The sequence below is a fragment of the Labrus mixtus genome, chromosome 14 (assembly GCF_963584025.1).
Source record: "Labrus mixtus chromosome 14, fLabMix1.1, whole genome shotgun sequence".
Lineage (NCBI taxonomy): Eukaryota > Metazoa > Chordata > Actinopteri > Labriformes > Labridae > Labrus > Labrus mixtus.
Genome location: NC_083625.1, coordinates 24,531,730 through 24,553,991, shown reverse-complemented (window position 1 = coordinate 24,553,991; position 22,262 = coordinate 24,531,730). Strand labels below are relative to the sequence as shown.

Below are 22,262 nucleotides of genomic sequence, written 5' to 3'. Positions count from 1 at the left end.
ATTAACATTTCCACTAGTGAAAACTAAATTGCTACTTGTCAGCCAGACTGTTTTAATGTTAAAGGGGCTTGCCATACTCCACCGGCAGGGGGCGATACTGACTTGTTTTGGAGCGCCGTGTGTCACATGACGCTGTGCACCTGCAGAGAGAGAGAGGAGGAGGAGTGGAGGAGTTTGGATGCTTCGGTCGAGCTAGTCTGCCGCTTCTCACTCGAATTCAGCACAAGTTCTCGGAGCAACTTTCAGCGGACGAAGTAGTTGGAATATCTGGACCAGGAATGGAGCTGTCGATAGTCAGGGTCTGCTGTGTTCTGCTGAGCCTGTTTACAGGTAAGTTTAATTAATTAAAACCACACAGTCTTTAGCTACTTTGATTCTAATGAGACGGCGGCGAGTAACGTGTGGTCAGCCATGCACTCTAACGTTAGCCACACAGCGTTGACATGGCAACTCGCCTTTTCGACAAGTTAGAAATACTCTTAACTTTAATTTACCCTTTACCTAAAAGTTAGTGCGACTTACCTGTTCAACAGTCATTTAAAAAACACGTAACACATTCCCCACCGGGGAGAAACTCTGACGCAAGGTCAGTTTAACAGTTGGGTAGCGTCTCTACACATTTTGAATTTCTGAGGTAACCCGAAACTGTTACCTGTTAATGAATCACTAATGTTGTTTTTCAGTGGAAACAGGCACACTGGAGGACTAAATTAAATTAATGAATCAAAGTTGGCTTTTTGTGCTCAAATTTGTGAATGGGGTTTTGGTTAAGATTCATTTTTAATGATTAAAAGCCGTGTCGGTTAACGGAATAAGGTGGATTTTATCACTTAAAGCGAGTGAATGGTTGTTATAATGTTTTGCAGATTAGGTTTTACCACATTAATTAGATTTTTTAAGACTTTTCCTGTCCGGTATTTCTTCCTCCGTGTGAAGTCTGTGCGGTGAACACAATAGCTTGATCCGCTTTTTAAAACCTGTGGCTGCAGCACTTCAAAGTGCTGCCCTTTTTTTTGTCTGCCATCTGCTGACCCCCATCCCTCCCCCCTCCATCCTCCACTAAATCTAATGCCATCACATTTAACTTTAAGCACATGTTTGCTCCTGTTCACAGCTTTGTTTTGGTTCATTTACATATTCACACGTTCTAGTTTCAACACTATTATTTGATGCAGGTTTTGACCCTGATCTAAGAAGGGTTGCGTTTGTTCATGCTGCAGGTGGGTAGATTACAGCGTGGGAAGAGAAACCTTTGATCAGCATAGTTATTTTTAAACCTTGCTTGTGCTCATTTATAGTCGGGGATTTAAAGTTGAAATTGAGGTACTCTTCCTCTTAAAGGACACCCAAAATCTAGTTTGGGCACATCTAATTTCTTTTTATGTAGCTGCTTGACACAAGAAATCAATCAGGGTTTATTCAATCAACAAATCTCGATTTGTTTATGGAAAAGGACAGGACAGGTAAAATATTCTATTTTCTGATTCAAATTCAAATCTCGTGGCTGTTCTGATCAGGGCAACACATGTTCAAACGTAGCAGAATGTTTTTTTTAATCGTATTTATTCCTGTAATTATAAATTCCTGAAACAATCTGTCATAATGATGCTTAATTTCCCAGTGTTGTTTTGTTCATTGTAGTACATTACTCTGAATGCACATGGGCGTGGCTGTTTGGTGTCCTGGTATTTACACTGAAACCAGCAGATCACTCCTCCTCCCACTCAGAACAATAATGTGAAACTTTTGCAACAGGATTGTCCTTTGGCTTCGATCTGTAGCTGAGTTATTGAAATATTTTCTGAGGTTTTAATGGGAAGCCACAGAAGCCACAGGTCAGGGAAATGACATTCCAGTATGGTGATTAGTGGAAAAACCACATGTAATAAAGTGCTTCTTTGTTAGGGATCATCCAGCACATCTCTCCATGCAAAAAGCTGGGGCACCGAGGGTAATATAAGGTTTACATAGTGTGTGTGTGTTGTTTAAACCTTCTTTTGTCTCATGACTCACATTGTTGTGTCCACTAGTTTGGGCTCATTACCATCTTAATGGCATCACGGCCTCGTCATTTGGGCGCTGTTCCACTTCAGCAGACAATAACAGTATCTGCCAGACTCGAAGCATTCTTTTAACATGCCCGAGAAGTACACAACAATGTGCTAACCTCTCTTATATTGAAAGATAACAAGTAGGATCTTTCTGCTCCATTTTCTTTGCTCCATTTGACCATGCTGCATAACATATCATATCAAATAATGACAAAAGAAGTTGGAAAAAGGTTAACTGAATTCCTTTGCATCACAGTCATCATTTGGCCATCTTTGGTCAGTGTTAACTGTCGTCAGTAGATGTTATTTTTATGGTTATTGTGAAACCAATTTAAATGTCTTTCAATGTTCCCATGCTTTAGGTTAATTTACTGCAGACTTCCCAACAGTCGTAAACCTTTTGACTCTGCAATATAAACGGTCCACCAGTTCCTCCATTGGTGTTTTTACTCACAGTGATGTCATTTCCTGGAGATTTGTTTAAGATTTATTTGTGGACTTTTTATGCCTGTATTGTAGAGAAAGGACAGTTGATAGTGTCAGAAACCGAGGAGAAAGGGTGGTGTATGACATGCTGTACAAGAGTCATGGTCACAATTGAACCCGGGCCGCATGCTTTGAGGACTACAGCCTCTGTACACAGGGCGCTCACACTAACCGCTATGCTACTGGCACCCCCATTTCCTGGATATTTTAAAAACGTTCATTTCGCTGGTATCTTAACAACCTAAACTTGTGTAAGTTACTTTAAGTTAAGCTCAGACTGTTATGGATTTCACTTCAGATTAATTTAAATGGGGTTATGCAAACAGTAATCTTCCACAGCCAGTCTATGGTCGCCTATGTGCATGTGTCATTCCTCTGTTAAACTGCATGATACATGTAATGACATCATCACTGTGGACTTACAAGGCGATGACCCAAAAGTCTAGTCATTCTGCTTTCTGCTGCTGCAAAACATTTGAAGTCTTTAGCGAAAACAGTACTTGAATATTCATTTTAGGAAAAGATAATGCAATTGGGAAAGTCTTACTCATTGTTTTGATAGAAAAATAGGATTGGGTATGCTACTGGTTATTTTCTTTATTGTTAAAAGTGAAGCTAACCAAACGTTTTAATACCAAGAAATGAAAAGAAGACTTAGTATGAGTATAGGTGTAAAATACTTAACAGGGCTCCCTTTTAGATTCCCTCTGGTGAGGTTTTTTTTTAAAAGATGTTGTTATAGGAGACCACCTGCTAATGTGGGTTTGGCTCTCACTTTCATCATTGACATCAGATGCTCAAACTTACTCTGCTCAATTCAAAGGCTGACACATGACAGTAAGTCTGCTTTAATATTTGCAAGTTCACTTCATCAGATTTTAAACACTTAAAAAAGATGCTGTTATTTACTCCCCACTGGAGTGTTTCTGCTGCCATCTTATCTGTTTCTTCTGTCTGTCATCAAAGAGCTCGTCCAGGAAATACTGTGTTTGTCAGTTTGCCCTGCCTGGTATGCCTGTCCTCTCCTTCCCTTTTATTAGCAGACACCAATTGATGTTCTTTTGGCAGCAAGTCCATATTGTACAGTTATTTTCTGTGTGCTACATTACTGTTTGACCTGCCCTGGTGCTCTTTCCAATCTCAAACAACCCCCCCCCCCCCCCCCCCCACTCCTTTCTGTTTGGGTCAGGAGTGAAGCCACTGACCTTGGGTAAACAAAAACCTGGTGAGCCTCGGAGCAGGCGCAAAACAGTTACCTGATAAGCCGACAACAAGGAGCTCGTTGCTTGGTTACCTTTTGAAAACAGATCCAGGGATTGTACTTGTGTGTGTATGTGTGTGCTCCGGTTTCTTTCGAAATTTACCCTCCCCCTTGCTTGTATTCAGTCATCTTTTTTTCCCTTTTAGTTTGTTACAATAGCTGCTGCAGATGTATTGAATATCTAAACACTGAAGTGGTTTTTGTGAGTAACTCCTCTTAAGGGAACAACTCTTTTCACCCTTGCAGCATTGTGCAAATATAAAAGACCTGTGGAGAGAGTTACAACCGGAGAAGATGGGTGGAGACACAAACTAAACCATTGTCATTGGCCCCATGCAGTCAGTTGTCATGACCCAGCAGTCAAACCCCTTTACCTCCTGTTGTCTGAAGCATGTTGCAGCCAGCGTTTCACCCCAACCAAGCAGCCACCCACTCCGCCTGCAGCCACTTGTCCTTGGAAATTAAACAGGAACAAGTAGAATCCGATCACACTCCCGGGACACTGCTTTTGTCCTCCACAATTTCATGATGGGGAACAAGCGGGCATGAATATTCACAGCCCCTGACGTTAATATTTTAGCATGCCGGTCCTGTGCCAACTCCTGTACACTTACACAGGAGTGTGAAGCGCTCATACCCCCCTCCATTTCATATGTGAATACTTGAATGAACAAATTGCTGCCTTCGAGAGAATCGGTGAAAATGATTAATAGTGGTGCTTGTTTCTGAGTCCTGTTAATGGCCGTGCAGCCACTCTGTATTCAGAGCTCATTTTCTTTTCACAGGTATGGGGTAAAAATGCATGCTGGGCTGCTGCCAAAGCATTCTTACGGAAAGATATATTGGCAAGAATATGCTAAAATCCTGCTGGCCATAAAGTCAATGTTACATTGACAGATTTTTATGTCTTCTAACTTGTATGACACTTGACACGCTGCAGTATTGACCCACTCACTGAACCAGGTGACAAGAAGCATTCAAATGATGTCCAGTGATATCCAATAAACTTTTCTCTGGAGGAATATGTTTAAGGGACACTAATTAGTGGTTGATCACTTCTTAAAGGTCATGCTTTAGTGTGTATGTGTGGACTAAGTGACCATGACTTATTGCTTCGGCCTGGTGCTTGGTCAATTTGTTTTGTTTTTCCGATGAACCATCCTAAAATCAAAGATAATATTAGAATTATACGCTGACATGAAAATCAAAAAAGCTTGCAACATTTCTAGTTCTTTGATACGATTAAATCCATTGTAATTTTGTGGTTTCAAAACTTTTTTCGATACCCAAATAAAGTTGAAAGGTTCTTCTTCATCGCCTTAAAACAGTTATAAGGGACTGCACATTATACACCCATGGTGGCAAATCAGTGCAGCTCACTGTTTAAGTATCTTCTTTGGAGCGGTTAAGAAGAATTGTTTTTGGTGAACACATTGATTTGTGATGAATAGACTGATACCAGGTGGTATGTGGCCACCAATTAAACATAATGTAATCTTTTACACAGTTCTCAACCAGTCAACCAAAAACATTGAGAAGTCCGACAGATACTCTAACACACTTTGTTTTTCATTTGAGTGCCGATGATTTTTAGTTTGTTTACTTAGTATGTGTCCAAGTGACCCAGATCTGATAATGTGTGCTGATGAGAGTGAGACTAAAGATAAAGAGAAGATAGTAACCCTCGTATCTTTAGTATGACTGTTGAAATTCTCAGATGTGTGTTGAACGGTGACAGTATCGAGGGAGAGACATTTCCTCTGTATTCATGTAACCTATCAGTTAAAACAAGGTCACTGCAGCGCTGATTCTCCCCGCTCTCCTGAGTCCATCGGTCATCATCATGGCGTCGCACTGATAGGGCGATAAACAGCCCAACAGCACATTCGTCACTTATCCACTTGATGCCTAGCTCTGCAGCACCCACAATGCCCTCTGCTCCTAATGAGGAATAATGGGCTCTGTGACAAATAAGCTGTTCACTGTGATGATAATAATGGTTTTTACATACCTCATATCTCAAATGAACATCACCAGAATACCATTTTTCTGCAGATAATCGGCACAGAAGCAGAGCAGGTGCTGCACACCAGGCAGGGAAGGAGATTTGAAGGAGTTTGTTACAAATGCATTATAATTATCATGAAAAATGATGCTGAAAACCGCTTTTAAAAAGAAGAATGTGTAATAACTATTTATCAACCAGACTTACCGGTAAGTATGAAAGAAAGTAAGTTTAAAATGTGTTCCCTGTTTTTTCATGGTTTCTTTATTGTAAATGAATTCATTCATTCAAGCCAATGTCACCTAATTCAGTTAGCCAACTAGCTTTTATCCTGCTGTTGTCAAAGTTGGATAACTATTTTAAACTAAGGGGACTTGCTACAAAGTTGGGTTGCGCTTATAACGGCTGCTTTGAGTTGTGGTGGATGATTGTCCCACAGCCAGTATTATGTGTCTGTGTAATAGTCGCACCACAAGCCGGAGTTGACTTAGTTTTACAACCTACAGATTGTCGAAGGTGATGTATTTTGGTTTAATTGGACTCATAATGCAGACGTGCTTGTGCGCTGTCTATACAGTTTTGTTCAAGAACCTAATCAGACAGTCAATGTTTGTTTGAGCATCCGTGATTTGATCTAGAAGACGTGACTTGACTTAAGATACAACATTACGTCACAGGACTTAAGCATTGTAGCATTTAAAGCTCATTTTATTGATTTTTAGGTTTTGAAAAATACTGAACCAGATCGTTATGGAAGGTTTCAATCCCCAACCCTAAACGTGACAGGAAGAATGACAACCGGCAGGCATTAAAATGATGTTTTTAAGTATTTTGACAAACTACATAAAATGCATTTGCTGCGCAAGTCATGTAGAGTTAATCTTGGGGTTAATAAAACAACTAACTAGTTTGTTGAATGACTACATTCAACTAACAAAAATAACAATGTAAAGAGGAAGGAGGCAATCACTCATCATGTCATCTGCTAGCATATGCCACCTTAGTGCCACCGGTGAGACTTAGGACTGAACTTCAAAGTGCTAACTAGGTAACCATTATTACCCGCATGAGGCAAGGGGTTGTTACAGACTCATGTGCAACCATCACAGCCATTTTATTCAAAGCTTAGTTGAAGACCCTCTGATGGACATAGCTGAATAATGGTGCATGTTTTAGAAAGTAAGTGCCTGTATCCATGACAACACCAGTTTGCAAACCATCAGCTCCTTTTTGCCTGTACTGGAGAGCTCTATAGTAATTTATTCTGACTACTTAAATATGTGGAATTAGTTCAAATGCCCATCTCTGCTTTGTTGAATTAGCATACACTCCAAAGTTAGTGTTCAGCTCTCTAATGCATTACTTGACCTCTGGTTCTTGCTTGAACTTTTGTTTATTTCCACTCTTTTTGACTGTGTTGTTTTGCATAATATTCTCACGGCATATGAGCGACTCATCTCGGTGGGAAGATATGCAGTGTGGCAGGCAGGTCCCCAGGGTGCTGCATCTGCAGGCGCTGGTGTGCAGACTGCTGCTGCTTACCTGCTAGGTAGGGGTCAGCTCAGCTCTACACACGTCTGAGCCTCTGTTAGATTATCCTTGTGCACTGTTAAAGCACTGGGCTTAGTAGTAGGCAGCGCAGTGGGAAAAAAACACGTTATCATGTACAAAACAGACCTGACAATTTATTCTTACAGCACATCTTTTATTGCCGGTTGTGACATCCATTGACAGCATCACTCTGAAGATAAGCATTGTGTATGTCACATTATTATCAGCGAATGTCCAGGCATTGTCTTACACAGAACCGAGTTGTGGAAAGATGATTATATTTTCTCCTCCAGCAGTAAGCCCCCACTCTCGCTGCTAAGAACATTAGAGTTAATTGTGTGTCTAATCTTGAAAAATACTACAGCTCAGAAAATAAGCGACAGAAGCAGAAGGTGGGGTGAATTTTGGGAGGAGGAGGGGGTAAAGCAGCTGTTGAAGGAGCCATTTATAGCACCTCTATCTCATTGAAAAACATTACACATTGTCGACGACTGTGAAAGAGGAAAATAAGTGTTGTGTGTAGAAAGCCTCTTCCTTGATTCAGTCCCACTTGATTTGTCTCCCTGCAGGGTTGACATTCAAGTCGGTCTCTGTCTCTGTCTGATGTTTGATCATCATGTCGAATTAGAAAGGTATGCTAATAACTCCTGTCCATAGAAAACAGGGATTTGTGATGTAAAATGCCTGTTGCCATGCACAAAATCCTAGCCTGAACAATTTTTACAGCCGTATCATCGTTTGTATTATAGATTGAAGAATTATATTACAGCGGTTGTGTAGGGAAATTTTATGATGCGGGCTGAATCTTGTTAGGAGCGTTAAGGGGGTTTTGATACCAGCGGACACACAATTAGACCAAGAAAATCCAATTTCTTGTGACATTTGTTGCCTTCTAATCAAGCTGTTACAAAACCGTAGCCACAGACTACAAATCCTTACGATTTAAATCTGTAAAGAGGTCAAATATAAATGTAGGTTTTAATGCTAACCCGGAGAGGCTCTGCGGCTATATATCTGTTACAACATCTGTGCATTGTTTGTATGGCAGCAAGGGAACTAGGACTGCACAATTAATCCAAATGGTATCAAAGATCACATCATAGCCAAGTGCAATATCCAAATCCCAGTAGCTGCAATGTTCTGATAAATGTAAAATGTGTTACACTTTTGTGATAAAGAATTGTGTTCATGCATATTGCTCTCCAGCTGCAAGATTTGTTTTTATTTATTTTAAACCCCAACAAATGTAACACGATCATGATTCCAAAAGTTTCACTCCTGCAAATATGTTAATTCCCAGTAATAGTAAATCATACTGCAATTGCATTGTTGGATATTATAAGATGTTGTTCGTATTTTTGCTGGAAGATGTGAAGAAAGGAGCACAACTGCAAGAGCAAGCTGGTGCGTTTTGGCAAAATGTCTCTAATCTCCGATGAAATTTAAATTCAAGGAAACACTTTGTTTCACGCAAGAGCATTACATGAGATTAGATCTGTTGAAACTTTTACCCAAGGGGAAAATGGGGTCATTGCAGTAACAGTAAACAGAAATTACAGAAATTACGTTCATAACTACAGCTTAGGTCTTTGGGTTATGTAAAACGTGGAAATGGTGGACCGTGAGTGACCCTGAGTGGCCGTGAGCGCCCCTTTTGTAAATCACCTGTGAGAGAGTGTACTGTAAAGGCTGCGTTCTTTAAGACGTTGACCTGAGTTTTGATTCTGTGTCTCGCCCTTTGCCGGATGTCATACATATTTTAACAGAATTTTCATTTTAGAAGGACTGTGAGAAATGCAAATGCAGATCCAACAGTTCTAATTCAAAACATGAGCTTTTTTTAAATTTCAGATTTTATGCAGAAAGTGTTAGTAATAAAGTACTATAAAACTTCAACCCCTTGTGTAAAAGGTCACAGTGAATTGTATTGTAACCCCTCCATTGTAATCAAAAAGTGCAGTTAAATTTTTTATTGCAGAATGAATTTGAATGACTTCCATTTCATCACTTTGGGTTTTACAACCAGGTGTTCAAAACGAGTGTGGCGATCTGCCACTTCCCTCTCCTCCATTAACATTCATTAAAATGCTCTTTCTCTCATCCTCTGCTTATTGCTCCTGGGTCTGGGTTGGCTCTTTAGGTATGACATACCAGGACGTCTGCTATGCTATAGAGTATTGAAAAGGCTCAGCGCCTGAACCTAAGCAAGGTCAGCAAGCCACAACAGATGTTTAATTGCCGTCGTGCATCTCGCCGCCATTTGAGGAAATCAGCAGCTGACTCAGTCATCCTCCCCAGAGATGAGATCGAACTGAAAATAGCTCTGTGACTGTCCGGTTTATGATGGTCAAACCGCACATTACCACACAACCTTAATGACGGGTGCTGCTGTTTTAATAAGCAGGTTCACAGGGACTCCAAGGCTGCAGTTGTTGCTGCTAAGTTCCTCAGGAAACCAGCTGTTAAGTGTCTTAATGGAGCTCATACATAATTCACGAACACACACACAGCTGCGTGGCTGGCTCGCCTTCTCAGAGAGGCCGCTAATTGGAATGAGAAGAGGAAAGCCCATACAACAACTGTTTTTTACAATGTGTAGGAGGACATCTCTTCTACAATTAATCCCTCTGTGTCAGGACATTTATCTCATGACATGAGACAGAGGATTGTTGATTTATTAACCACAGCTAGAACTGTAACACAACTCCAAAGCTAGTGTTGATTAATGACAAGTGGATTTGTAAAAAGAACCTGTGACTTCCTTCAATGTCATCTGATTTCATCAACTAAAAAGTTCTCCTTCTTTGAACTCTTATCAATTTGCCTTGTTTGAATCAAGCAGTTGAACCTTCAGATAAATCAGTGTTTCTTCAATAATAAGGGGCTGAGAGCTGAGCTGCCACTAACATGATCAGGTTGTTTCTCTTAACTTCCAACAACTAAAATCTTTCATCCTGATAAAGATAAAAAAAACACCTTGATCTGAAAGGTTACGGTTATCTGAGTTACACAGGATGCTGCTAATACAGATTATCGCCCCGCCATTCTTTGGACACATAAAAAGCTTTCGACTGCCTCCAAAGTCACCTGACATTTAAAAGATCAACTGCGTCTTACTTTTTTGATCAGCCATTGAAAGGATGGGTAACATTTAAAAAGCTTTAAACACATTTTCAAAGTATATGTTAATTTAGTTTTGACTTAAACCCCTCTCATAGCCCCTCTGCTGTAAGAAAAGGTGTTGGGAAAATTTGCTTGCTAGCCTTTTTCTTGGATTTAGGTGAACAGATGTCAGTGCACTATCTTGTGGTATCTGCTTTATCCAGTGTACAAGAAATCTTTAACTGCTGTCAATACAACCATCACCACAGCGTGCATACTGTCAGCCAAGTGTCATGCAGTTTTAACCCATATCATCTTCAAATCAATTTAGTCTTTTACACGTTCCTCGGTGTACGTTTAGCAGTTATCGATGTGCTGCTCCTCAGTCACTTTCTCTGATCTCATGCACATGTCAGCCTGGTCCAGGATGTCCTACAAATAGTGTTTGGCTGCCCGTCTAGACTGCTCAGAGGTCAGACCTTTTTTAGATGTCAGGTGAGCCATCAGGGAGTTGACTCGTATGGCAGGTTTCAGGTAGAAGCTCTTCATTACATCCACTAAACAGACAGACGTCCTTGCACAATCTTTGACAGTTTCTGTTAGTGACTGTTGTTTACTTTGTGTCACAAATTTTGATTCAAACAAGATATTGGTTTCATACATAGAAGGTGAAGTAGTCATGCAGGTATTCATTTACCTTGACTGACATAATGTTTCCAGTGAAAACTGTGGTCAAACCTGACTTTCCTGTTTGTCCTGAAATATGACATTTACATTTTTTAACTCAATGTTGTGACTCTTTGAACTTTCACAAAGCAACATTAATGAACTTTGAATAACAAACCTTCACAACTCCAGTGTTTCCAACACATAGACGATACTTGGACGGGACCTTTTTAAATACATATAAGCTCTATTGTAAGCACCAGAGAGAGAGAGAGAGTAGTCTGCTGGAACGTCCCTGCAAATGCACCAACTGAGGTGCGATGTTTCATGTTAAAACTGAAGCCTCTTATGTCTTTGTTTTAATATTTTTCTGCAGCTGCTGTCATGCTGTCCGGGGATATCAAGAGAAACATTTCAAAACACTGGCGATGTTTTTGAGCGTCTCAACCGCACTGTAGATTAATTTTGTTAAAATAGCAGATAAATACAAAACAAAGCTATATGGAATAAAGCCGGGCCGAACGAGACGCTGTTAGAGGAGAGGTTCAGGTGTGTGTGTCTGTGTGTAGATAAGAGAATGGGAAGGAAGTAACATAAGTAGCTTGTGACACAAACTAAAAAATGTTAGAGAATAATGCACAACTAGTAAAAACCCAAGATTTAAATATAACATAACCTAATATAAATAGGGTACAGAGTAGACCCCCTGCCTCCAACTCAAACGCCCAGGCACAGCGTCAGTCTGTGGGAAACACTCTACGCAATTCAATTTATTAACATTTATTTGACTTCATGTGTTTCAGGAAAAATGAAGTGCTCCTTCTTCCTTTTGCATCTATGAACTTCCCTCTACACCCAATGTGAAAATCTAATAAGTTGCATAGATTGACATTTGTTGCCTGTGATCACTATGTGTCTATTTTTGAGCGAACACCTGACTATTCTTGAGTGGTAACAGACGTCATGATGGAAAGAAAGCCTTTCTTTTACAGCAATGTGAAAAACAAATGCTATTTCCATGGATGCACTGATTAGATCAGATCTCCCACACAGGTCGGAGATCAGCCAGTCTTGAAGTTGTAACTGATATAGTCACAGCAACTAGTCAGAGTGTGTTACTATTTCTGTTTAATTATAAGAAAACAACAAAATGTTATAATATATCAGAAGCTACATGGCAGTGTAATATAGTTAGGTACACAAGTGAAAACAGTGCAGCTTTTAATGTCAAGGTTTAATTATTGTGCTATCTTGTTATTCAAATAACATCAACAACGATAAAAATGTATTTAAAATATTTTTAATTCATGATGATAAATCTGGTTTCAGGGGGTTAAAGCAAAAACCAGATTGTTAAGTGGTTGTTGTGGGAAAAAAAAGGAAATAATAGAAGTCATTTGACAACTTGTGTCACCATTCTGGAAAGTAAGAATTAGAGAGCTTTTGAGCTGCAAACAGAGACAGAGCTGCTTTTATAAGCTTGTCATAGACAAATGTGACTTTGCCTTGAAGGTCTTTGTCATCTGATATCTGTTATGGGTGTGGTTTTGTGCCTTTGTATGACCTCATCTAAAATGTGGATGTGTTTTCTCGACTCTTTAGACAAACAAAAAATTGAACACACAATAATGAGATATTGGTTCTGAACACTTCTTTTTGACGGAGGTTGTTTCTGCAATTCTCACACTCGGTGCAGATTGTATAAGTGAGCATGAGGATTTCACAGGAGAGCGATGCAGCATGTAATTCAGCTCAATTTTATCCTGTTGATGTCACACTTCCTGTTTAATCTGTTGAGACTGCAGATGAGGGTTAGTATTAAAGCACAATAACTACAGGTATCCCCATATCAATCAGGGACTGAAATTATAATGATTTTTTGTAGATTTTTTTGTATTAATTTAAAACTATTTGATTATTATAGATAAATAGATGTTTGTGAAATTCCTTAAAGCATGGCTGCTTGGGCTCTTCATTGCATCCTTATTTTAAGCTCTACTTTGCTGTTTATTACATCCAGCATGTAGCACAGCGACTGCTCTTTGATTCAAAAGCAATTTCATGCTCTGGAGATCGATTTAATGTGGTGGTATCCTATATGTCGATGTACACTGGGCTTTATGTTTTCTAAAGCTGTTTGCGTCCAGTTTGCAGTAATCAACTCTCTAAGGTTTCTGGGTTTTTTTTTTAGCAGATGCTCGAGTTGTTTAGAAGTTTAATTAGCCTATGAAGAATATGAGGGTCAGAATAACAAACTGTTAACAGGCTGTAGCTTGCTGTGCGTTTTGAATCAGAATTGTGTGCCTTTAAAGGGCTTACTGCATTTATTTCTTCTGCTCAGACTCTCCACTCTTCTTCTTGAGTCTGACAAGCCTCATCTCATGCACAGTTTAAGAACACCACAACATGGAGAAGAGATACCGCCATGACCAAAATAGTAGGATTGTGTCTTTCTGTAGGGAAGCTAAACTAGTGCAGAGGAGTTATTTTTAACCTTCCCAATCGCATCTTGTCATTTAATGTGGTATGTAGAGAAGGGTGGTTGTTTTGCTCCTCATGTCGGGGTTGAGAGTGCGAGCTAGAGGCATGAATAAACCCAGCGGTCTTGCTTAAGCTGTAACAACAACTGACAGTCTTTGCCTGCAGCTTCCTACAGGGCTCAACACTCAGGTGCATTTACTACACCTGCCTTCAAGAGTCCTCGGAGTGGAGAAGAGACTCCAGCCTGGAAACATCAGGACTGTTTCACTGCCTGAGCATAGAAAAAGAAAGAAAAGAGAAGGGATTATCCATCTTGTGATCTTTTAACAGCAGCCTTATCTTGATGTCCTGCTGGAGCGTCTCCCTCACACACAGAGGACAGGAAGGGACTGTCTGTGTTGTTACACTTTCACAAAGACCTCATTCTGCCGTGTCGGGAGCGCTCTGGACAGGATGAGTGGGTTTAGAGAGCAGGGATGTTATAAATGCATTTGAAAAGGAATTGATGTTCAAGCACTTATTACAAAGTACTCTGTCAGTACGCTGTTTTTATGCACGAGTCCTCGGGGTGCTTTCAGCTGCAGTCAGATATCTTTTTAATAAAATAGGCTCTGTTGGTCTTTTAGCCTTCGACAGCACACTCTGGGCGTACAATCCACATATAGGACTCTGTATTTTTGAACCAACGTCCAAAAGACCAACATCATGCAATAACCTTCAGGCTGGGGACCTAATTTTAGATGAGAACCTGGAGGAAAAAGCGTGAGCAAGGCAGACTCATTGACTTCCTCCCGGCCAATCTAGCTGACAGCCATACATGCATCTGCACTGCATGGAAAATAGGTTACTGTGTAAATCTACCACAGGCAGAGGTGATGCCTCAATCTGCAGGAAAACATGAGAAACGCAGTGAAACCAAGGTACTTGAATCGCTTCATAGCAATTTTAACCAGATTCAAGGGGATTTTGGAGATGAAATAAGTTACTTTCAAGTCGTTTATTTTTCATCCTGAAAGCAGGTGTGGAGATACTTTCATGTGATGCTGAGTGACTTTGGTTGAATCTGTGAGGGCGTTATGTGTGGTGTCTTAAAATCTTGGTCTCGTTTGTAAGCACGTTTATCTAGGTAGCGAGTGGAAACCAGACTGCTTCATTACTGTTATTTAATCCTTTTGATTTTTTGTGTGCTTTTATTGTAGAGGAGGACAGTGGATAGAGTCGTTAATGGGGATGAGATAGTGGGGGATGACATGCGGTAAATGCCCAGGGTCAAAGTCGAACCCGGGCTTCAAGGACTGTAGCCTTTGTACATTGGGCACGCAAACTAACTGCTGGGCTATCAGGCGCCCTGCTTCATTACTTTTTAATGATATTTTTCTTTTTTAATCACACCCGTATGCAGAATGGGTAGCAATGAGTTAATAGCTTGTTTATAGTTATTCTTTGGATAAACCTGGTAATGGTATTACTTTTTTCAAACTTGTATTTGGCAATACTGACCTGTCGCTGCACATTATCCCTTGGTAGCCTCTACAATGTACACACAATGTTAAGTAATGTTTTTATTGAGTAAAATATTCCTTTGAGAGACGTCCCAAATTCAGGAGTGGTTTAGAAGCCATTCAAATGTCCAGTTCTCTCCATCTGTTTAACACCGACTAGAAATAGTCTGACTTGTAAATTATTTTCTGCTCCATCACTGTCCAGTTCATCTTTCTTATTCCTCAGTCATTTCTTTGCCCTTTGTCTTTTTGCAGATCCTATCCCCATATCTGTGCATGTGTAGTATCTCTCTTGAAATATATCTCTGGCTTCATTTTTATCATCAAATATACTACTCTCTGTGATTCTTTGCTCAGGCAAATGTAAACAAATGCTGTCAGATCTATGCTCTATAAATCACTTCCTCAGATTACAGTGGAGACTAGGGCTGTGCTCCAAAAAATCGATACGGCAATATATCGTCATGTGCTCCTTGCAAATACATGTATGGATGCAGATATTACAGAATCGATACGGCTGCAAAGCTGAGATGACTGTTTTGAAAGACAATTAGCCTATGGTGCAGTTCAGAATAACACCACAGCCACAGCTATGGGATTCAAATATTTGAATGTATTTCTAGAATCTCTGAGGACCTGAATTGAAGAGTTTTAAGATGTAGGATCCGTATTCTCAACAATAAAGAACAGCTGTTGTAGTGAAGTCTGTGTTGGACATGGTCATTATCCAAAATCAATATCACAATATGTTACGTATCCCGGCCTCAGTATCGTGTTTCCCCTACCATTATATTGTTTCTTTAAGTCATATAGAGCAATTAGTGTTAAATTGAGATTCTTGTTTGCTTGTTAAAAACAACCACCCACAGTAGGTTTAAAGATTTTTTAATTGTGTTTTGATTAAGTTATTTTCATCAGTGTTCAGACTTCAAGTTTTAAAGCCAGCTGCACAACCAAGGAATTCAGTCAGACTCTGAGTCATTCATTTTAGAATTCTTTCTTTTTCATTTTCCTCTCCTCCAAAGCCAGGCCTCCCACCTTAATCCCTGTAGTGGTTTGGCAGCCATCCATAAGAGCCTTTACCTCTGCGTAGGTGTTTACATTACCTACATTTTATATCTGAGTGGATTTGCTGCCTGAGCATTTGTTTTTCCCCCCTGTGAAAATAAAAGTCCTCAAGCGACTGAACCAACATACCAGAACTGTGAGTGTCCGTGATGGTATGAGCGGTACAGATAATGGATGGATGGTATGAGGAAGAACTTTCTTATCAGTGAGTGAGACAAAACTGGCTAAACCTGCCCCGTTCATTCTCACGTTCTACATTCATTCAAGGGAACGCTGGTGCTGGGAAACATTCAGACCACCTCTCACTGAGCAGATGAAATCGCTGAGCTTGGGAAATTCCTGAAATGTGAAATTGTTTCCCTTCCTGAGGAGTTTGAGAGCTTTCAGCAAATTCCATCTCATGTTGTTGAAAACCTGGCTTGTTAGGAGCTCATGAAAGGTTTTTAATCCTTAATTCTGCCCTGTGTTTCACTGGGAACGTTCTAGTTTAATATTCACGCTCTACTGCTTTAATCCCACTTTGTGTGTGCTCACCTCTCTGATATAATTAAGCACATTGGTGGGAAACCATTGTTTGCTTCTGTAGACACAAACAATTTCCTTGCTAATGTGAGTTACTGTGTCCTCTAAAAACTGCACTTTCTAACAGCTCTTTCACATATCCTATCCAACATTTTAAACCTTTAGAGTCCATCAGCGGTCTGAATGAAGTAGCTGCACTCTGCTGCACTTGTGGCTCAGTGTTTGATCAGCGATCCTGTCTCCTGATCACTGTTGGCATTGTGCCCCGGGACCTGGACAAAGGCTGGGACTGGGGCGCCGGCAGGGGTCTGGTCTGTATCAGACACTTTATTTGTTTAGGCGGATGGGGGGTTAGGATAGGCAGTAGTATGGCTGCCCCCCTCCTGATTGCAGAGAAACTACTGTGTCAGGAGAGAGAGACGCCCTGTGTGTACACCCTGCTGAGACATTTGGCTTTCATTTTGAGGTTCACAGTAAACTGCTGGAAGCACAAATACTTTCTTTTGATACACACCATTACTTTCAACAGCCTTACACAACCCTCATCTGTTTTGTATTTATCAAAAATAAAAGAGGGAAAAACAAAGTCACTTCTGGCAGACTTGTATGTGCATCCTTGGTGGTGAGAGATGCCACAAACGGTGGCAACACCAGTTTAACTAATTAATCCAGACAATTTTCAAGACCACCCGAAACGCACAATATCCTGGCACTTATTCTGCATTGACTTGGATTCAGTCAGAGTAGACGGTAATCCAGAAGTCGTTTTCGAGAGGGAGAACTAGTGGGCAAAACACAAAATGAAACTTTTTAATGTTGTTTGGAGCCATCAGACATCAGGAGGGCCTGCAAGCTAAAGTGCTTGCGAGTTGCGAGTTGGATGTAGCACTAGATGTTATATAACTCCCACACACGTGGAGACAACATCAGCGATTTAACAAAAAGCAAAAAATCGGCTTTCCTGCCAATTTATTCCGACTGTTTGTGTATTTATCCTGTTATGTCCAGAAGGTGTTTCCTGCCTGCCGTCTGTCGTCTGCCTGAATCAGTGTGAGTGCAGCGTGACTTGTATCTATAATGTCAGATCCTCTGCCATCGTCTTGATGGTCAGCTTCCTCTTTCCATGGCTGTGAGTCAACTCTCCTCACTGTCTTCACGTGATTAGTGAAATCAGACTTCTGCTGCTCTGTGCTGTGACTCCTCTGCTGCTGTAGGGAGCAGACACATTCAGGATATAATTGTACCGTCTGTTGTCCGACTTAGAAATGATAACATGCACTAAAGGAAAGGTATTACGTCATTTGGGAGCGATGATCAAGTAATGTAATTGGTGTAAATCTACCACTGCAAGCCTAATCCTAGATGAAATAAAAATGTAGGAAAAGCCACTTTTCTCTGTGCACATGTTTTTGGCTTTTATTTCCCAAGCCACCTGGGATGTGATCAGACATGCATTTCATCACATCACCAACATGTGATTGCAGCCTGCCTCTGATCCCCTGTCCAGATTATGTGAATAAAAGCTTTTTGTGTGCACCGTCAACCAGGATTTTCTAGCAAGTAAGATGTAATGACATCCGGTCTGACGTCGACATGAAAAGTCAGGTGAAAGTCTCATGCAACATTTAGCTATATATTGTTTCCTGTCTTGCGCGAGGCATGGTCCAACAAATACCTGACTGTTGTCTCACAACTTGAATACACATTCTCCATTAATGTCTGGTTAATGATTGATTTAAATCTCTAAAGCCTTCCTCCCTTTTGTAATAATGATCAACTGGCAGCAAATACACACAAAATCCTTCTCTGTGTGAGGCTATAGGGTTGGGACAAAATATCGATTTGGCAATATATAATCATCCTGGCCTGTATAATCCAATCATTGATACACTGGCGCCAAATATCAATATTTTAATTTAAAAAAAGAATACGACAGTGAAACAGATTTCCCTGCCAGTTTTACTCCCACGTGATTTGTCATGACTCCTTGCGGTGGTGCGTGTAGCATATTGGTTGGAAGTTAACTGGCAGAAGAAGAAGATGACAGAAAGGGTTAAAGAAGAAGAGACGGCAGTCCAAAGTTGGACATTAGTGAAAAAAGCTAAGTAATATCCTAGCAGATTACAAACCCCATAAAAGGAAGAAAGAGCCATCCTAGCTCTTTATTCTGCGACCGACAGGACAGGTGAAATATGCACTCCGGTCAGCAGAGTTGCTCTCACCTGCAATGGCTGGACTTCACCGGCCAAGGAGACCTACATGACAACCATTGCACTCACTACCCTGCTCATATGGAAGGAGTTTTAAGGCTAGGGAGGAATGGAAGCTGACTGAAAAAGACCTGCTGCTTTGTCCTCGTAAATAATCACTTTATATCACTCCAATACTCACACCCTTTGCACTCAAAGGAAAGAGGAACATGGAGAAGTAAGGTGTCAGGGGAAATTAAAGTATTGGCATAATGACAAGCATCCAGCGTTATGACCAATAGAAAAATTATTGTTTCATCTCAGTTTTTTTTTTTAAATTTTGTGAAACACTTATTCGCTGAGGATAAATACATTACCCTGCACTTAACCTATTTTAAAGACATTTTGTAGTCTTCAGTTAGTCACTTGTCATGATGTATCATTATATGATGTGTCAGTTACTGCAGAATTGCTGTATCGTTATCTCATAACAGTTTTTTCTTCTTCAATGTTTTATACATCATAGTGTGGAAGACATGATTTTGTAATTACTCTTCTGACATCTCTGGGTGCACAAAATACTCAAGCTGTTACAAGTTTAATTCTCATCTGTGTCCCATCTACAGACAGGCATTTTAATAAACATGGCACACTAGAGTGTATCTGATACACGTCTCATACAGCACACTCATGTCCCCCTACCTCTGTTTTGGTTTAATTTCCTGCTCACATTGGCACATTTTCTGTTGTTTCCCATGAGGCTGATATCAGCCGACTATCTCTGTGCTGCTCCTTGGGCTGGCATCTGGCCTATCAGCTTTACGGCACAGCCAGCCCCCCATATTGTCACCATCTCACTCTGTCCCTAGGCTTCAACAAATCTTGAAGGACTGTGTGTGTGTGTGTGTGTGTGTGTGTGTGTGTGTGTGTGTGTGTGTGTGTGTGTGTGTGTGTGTGTGTGTGTGTGTGTGTGTGTGTGTGTGTGTGTGTGTGTGTGTGTGTGTGTGTGTGTGTGTGTGTGTGTGTGTGTGTGTGTGTGTGTGTGTGTGTGTGTGTGTGTGTGTGTGTGTGTGTGTGTGTGTGTGTGTGTGTGTGTGTGTGTGTGTGTGTGTGTGTGTGTGTGTGTGTGTGTGTGTGTGTGTGTGTGTGTGTGTGTGTGTGTGTGTGTGTGTGTGTGTGTGTGTGTGTGTGTGTGTGTGTGTGTGTGTGTGTGTGTGTGTGTGTGAGATGCCTCCGTTTAACAGTAAGTCTTTCATGAAGCAGCAAATTAATTCTATCATGAAAGTCAATGTCTCACAAACACACACTTGCATCTCTTCTGCATCCAAAATAAGGGGAAGTGGCAGCACAACAAATACTCTTCTTAATGCTGCTGGAGAAGCTGTGCCAGGCAGGATGTGTCTTTTAAACTGAGCTCCGTGTGCGTGTGCGTGCGTGCGTGTGTTTCCACAGGTCTCACAGACACTGGGGGTTCTTATCTGACTCTTCAGGGTTCTTTAGATAAATTTCCCTCTTCTCACAGGGGGATGGTGGGTAGAGGGAGGAAGGAAAGTCCGTGGAGGCTATTAGTGGTTATTCATGGTGGCAAAGGGGCTTGACAAGCAGCATCTACTTTAATTCACCATCCTACATATGGTCAAATGCTATCATTTTCCATATATAAGAAGCACAACTCTTAAAGCCATGATTGAGAGTCCATTTAAAGAGCACTCATTTCTCAGGAAAAGTCGCCATGATCACAAATAACTACTTCTTAAAGCAGCAGTATAGAGTGTTACTAATCAGGGTTGTACATTATTCACTTTAGTCTTAAGATCAGCTGTAAAAGGCTGTTGCAGGCTATACTGGTTGCCATCTTGATTTTAAAGTGGAGAATGTTTTGCTACAAAGTTTGCACAAAGAAGTGCCTAAGTTAGGTAGAATGAAATATTAGTGTGTTAAAATGTAATGTCTCTATGTAAGGACACAGGGTTGTGAGGTTGCAAACAAGCCAGTGTGAATTTATGACTCCCTTTCCCTGTGTCAGTCCCTCCATCCTGTTTTTCCTTTATTCCCTCAATTGCTCTGAGACATCACTGTTAACCAACCTAATTGTGAATACCAAATCTAATTTCAATGTATATGAATAAAAATAACAATGTCCTCCCAGAGTCTGCGGGGATTCATTTATATAGAGAACTAAAAGGATTACTGGTAAGCCCTGGCTTTCATATAAAAAGTAATTAAATCAGAATTATTGTCACTGTCAGTGTTGATAGAAATGGATGTGTGCAGAAATTGGTCGCTGTGGACATCCGTTGCAATAGCATCAGCCACATCCCCCACAGGCTCGTCTAAAAGCTGTCAAATGCTCTGCCAGTTGGGTAAAGTGCCTGTCATTCGTCACCCCTTCATCATTTAATGTTCAATTATGTCAAAACAGCCTTTAGGTCATCGGGCTGGGAATTGATGGCAGCTCTGTGTTGCAAGTGGAGCTTTCAGGCTGCATTACAGCACAATCACTACGGCTCAACAGCCCCAGACCTCTGCAACACTAAATAAACCAGGGCCCAGCTCGCCAGCTCTCAGGCCGCCCACATTGCATCAAATTGAATAGTTCCAGCGGGGGCACTGGGGCTAGCATTCACAGCCTTCTTTTTGAGCAGCGACCACGTTATGAAGTTATCCTCTGCTGTGCCCGAAATAATTGATGTTCCTCGGCACGGTCACAGGGGATTGGCCCGACTGTTTGTGATGAACAGAGCGTCTGTGCCTTTTAATTTCCCCATTTCATAAGCCCCCCAGACTGTAATTTTACCATAATGAATTGCTCATATTCATCCCACCATCACTGCCAATCAAGGCGAAAAATGTCGACACTCTTCAAATGGTTTTGTTCACACGGGTGAGAGGCTTTATTTTCACTTGGCTGGAAATAGTTTTGGTTTTCAAGACTCTTTATGTGTTGTTTTCAAGGAGCATAGAACAATAAATATTTCCACTTAATCGTTTTTTTTTAATGAGAAAAAGATTCAAATTCAGATCAACATCTAAATATAGTATTCTGGGTGCAATGTGCATAAATCTAAGAAAGTATTAGAAATTGGAATATTTCAAATATTTTCACCGAAGGAATCAATCATAGTATTCAGACAAAAACCACAAGGCCATTTATAACCAGTATGTGTTTTCCCTTGGTGGTTTTTGAGATTCATGGTGTTCATTGTTGACCTGGGTTGTCTGTTTTTAGCTGTAGGTGTTGGCAGCTGATTATTTCTGTTTGTGAAGGGAGTTTATTTCTCGAATCATAAAGCGCTTAAGATTCAGAGCCATCAATCAGCATTGACTTCATAGCCTTTAGAGGAAACGGGTATCTCAAATGTTACGTAGGTGTGCTAA

At 40.7% G+C, this 22,262-nt stretch overlaps 1 protein-coding gene across 1 annotated transcript in view; it reads left to right on the top strand.

Moving 5' to 3' along the window:
• Nucleotides 1–150: 150 nt before the first annotated feature.
• cxadr (CXADR Ig-like cell adhesion molecule) overlaps nt 151–22,262 on the top strand; it is a 50,794-nt gene continuing 28,682 nt past the window's right edge. The window contains exon 1 of the mRNA XM_061055932.1: nt 151–330. Within this exon, the coding sequence (XP_060911915.1) occupies nt 279–330 (52 nt within the window). The 5' untranslated portion in view covers nt 151–278. The remainder of the gene's footprint in view (nt 331–22,262) is intronic.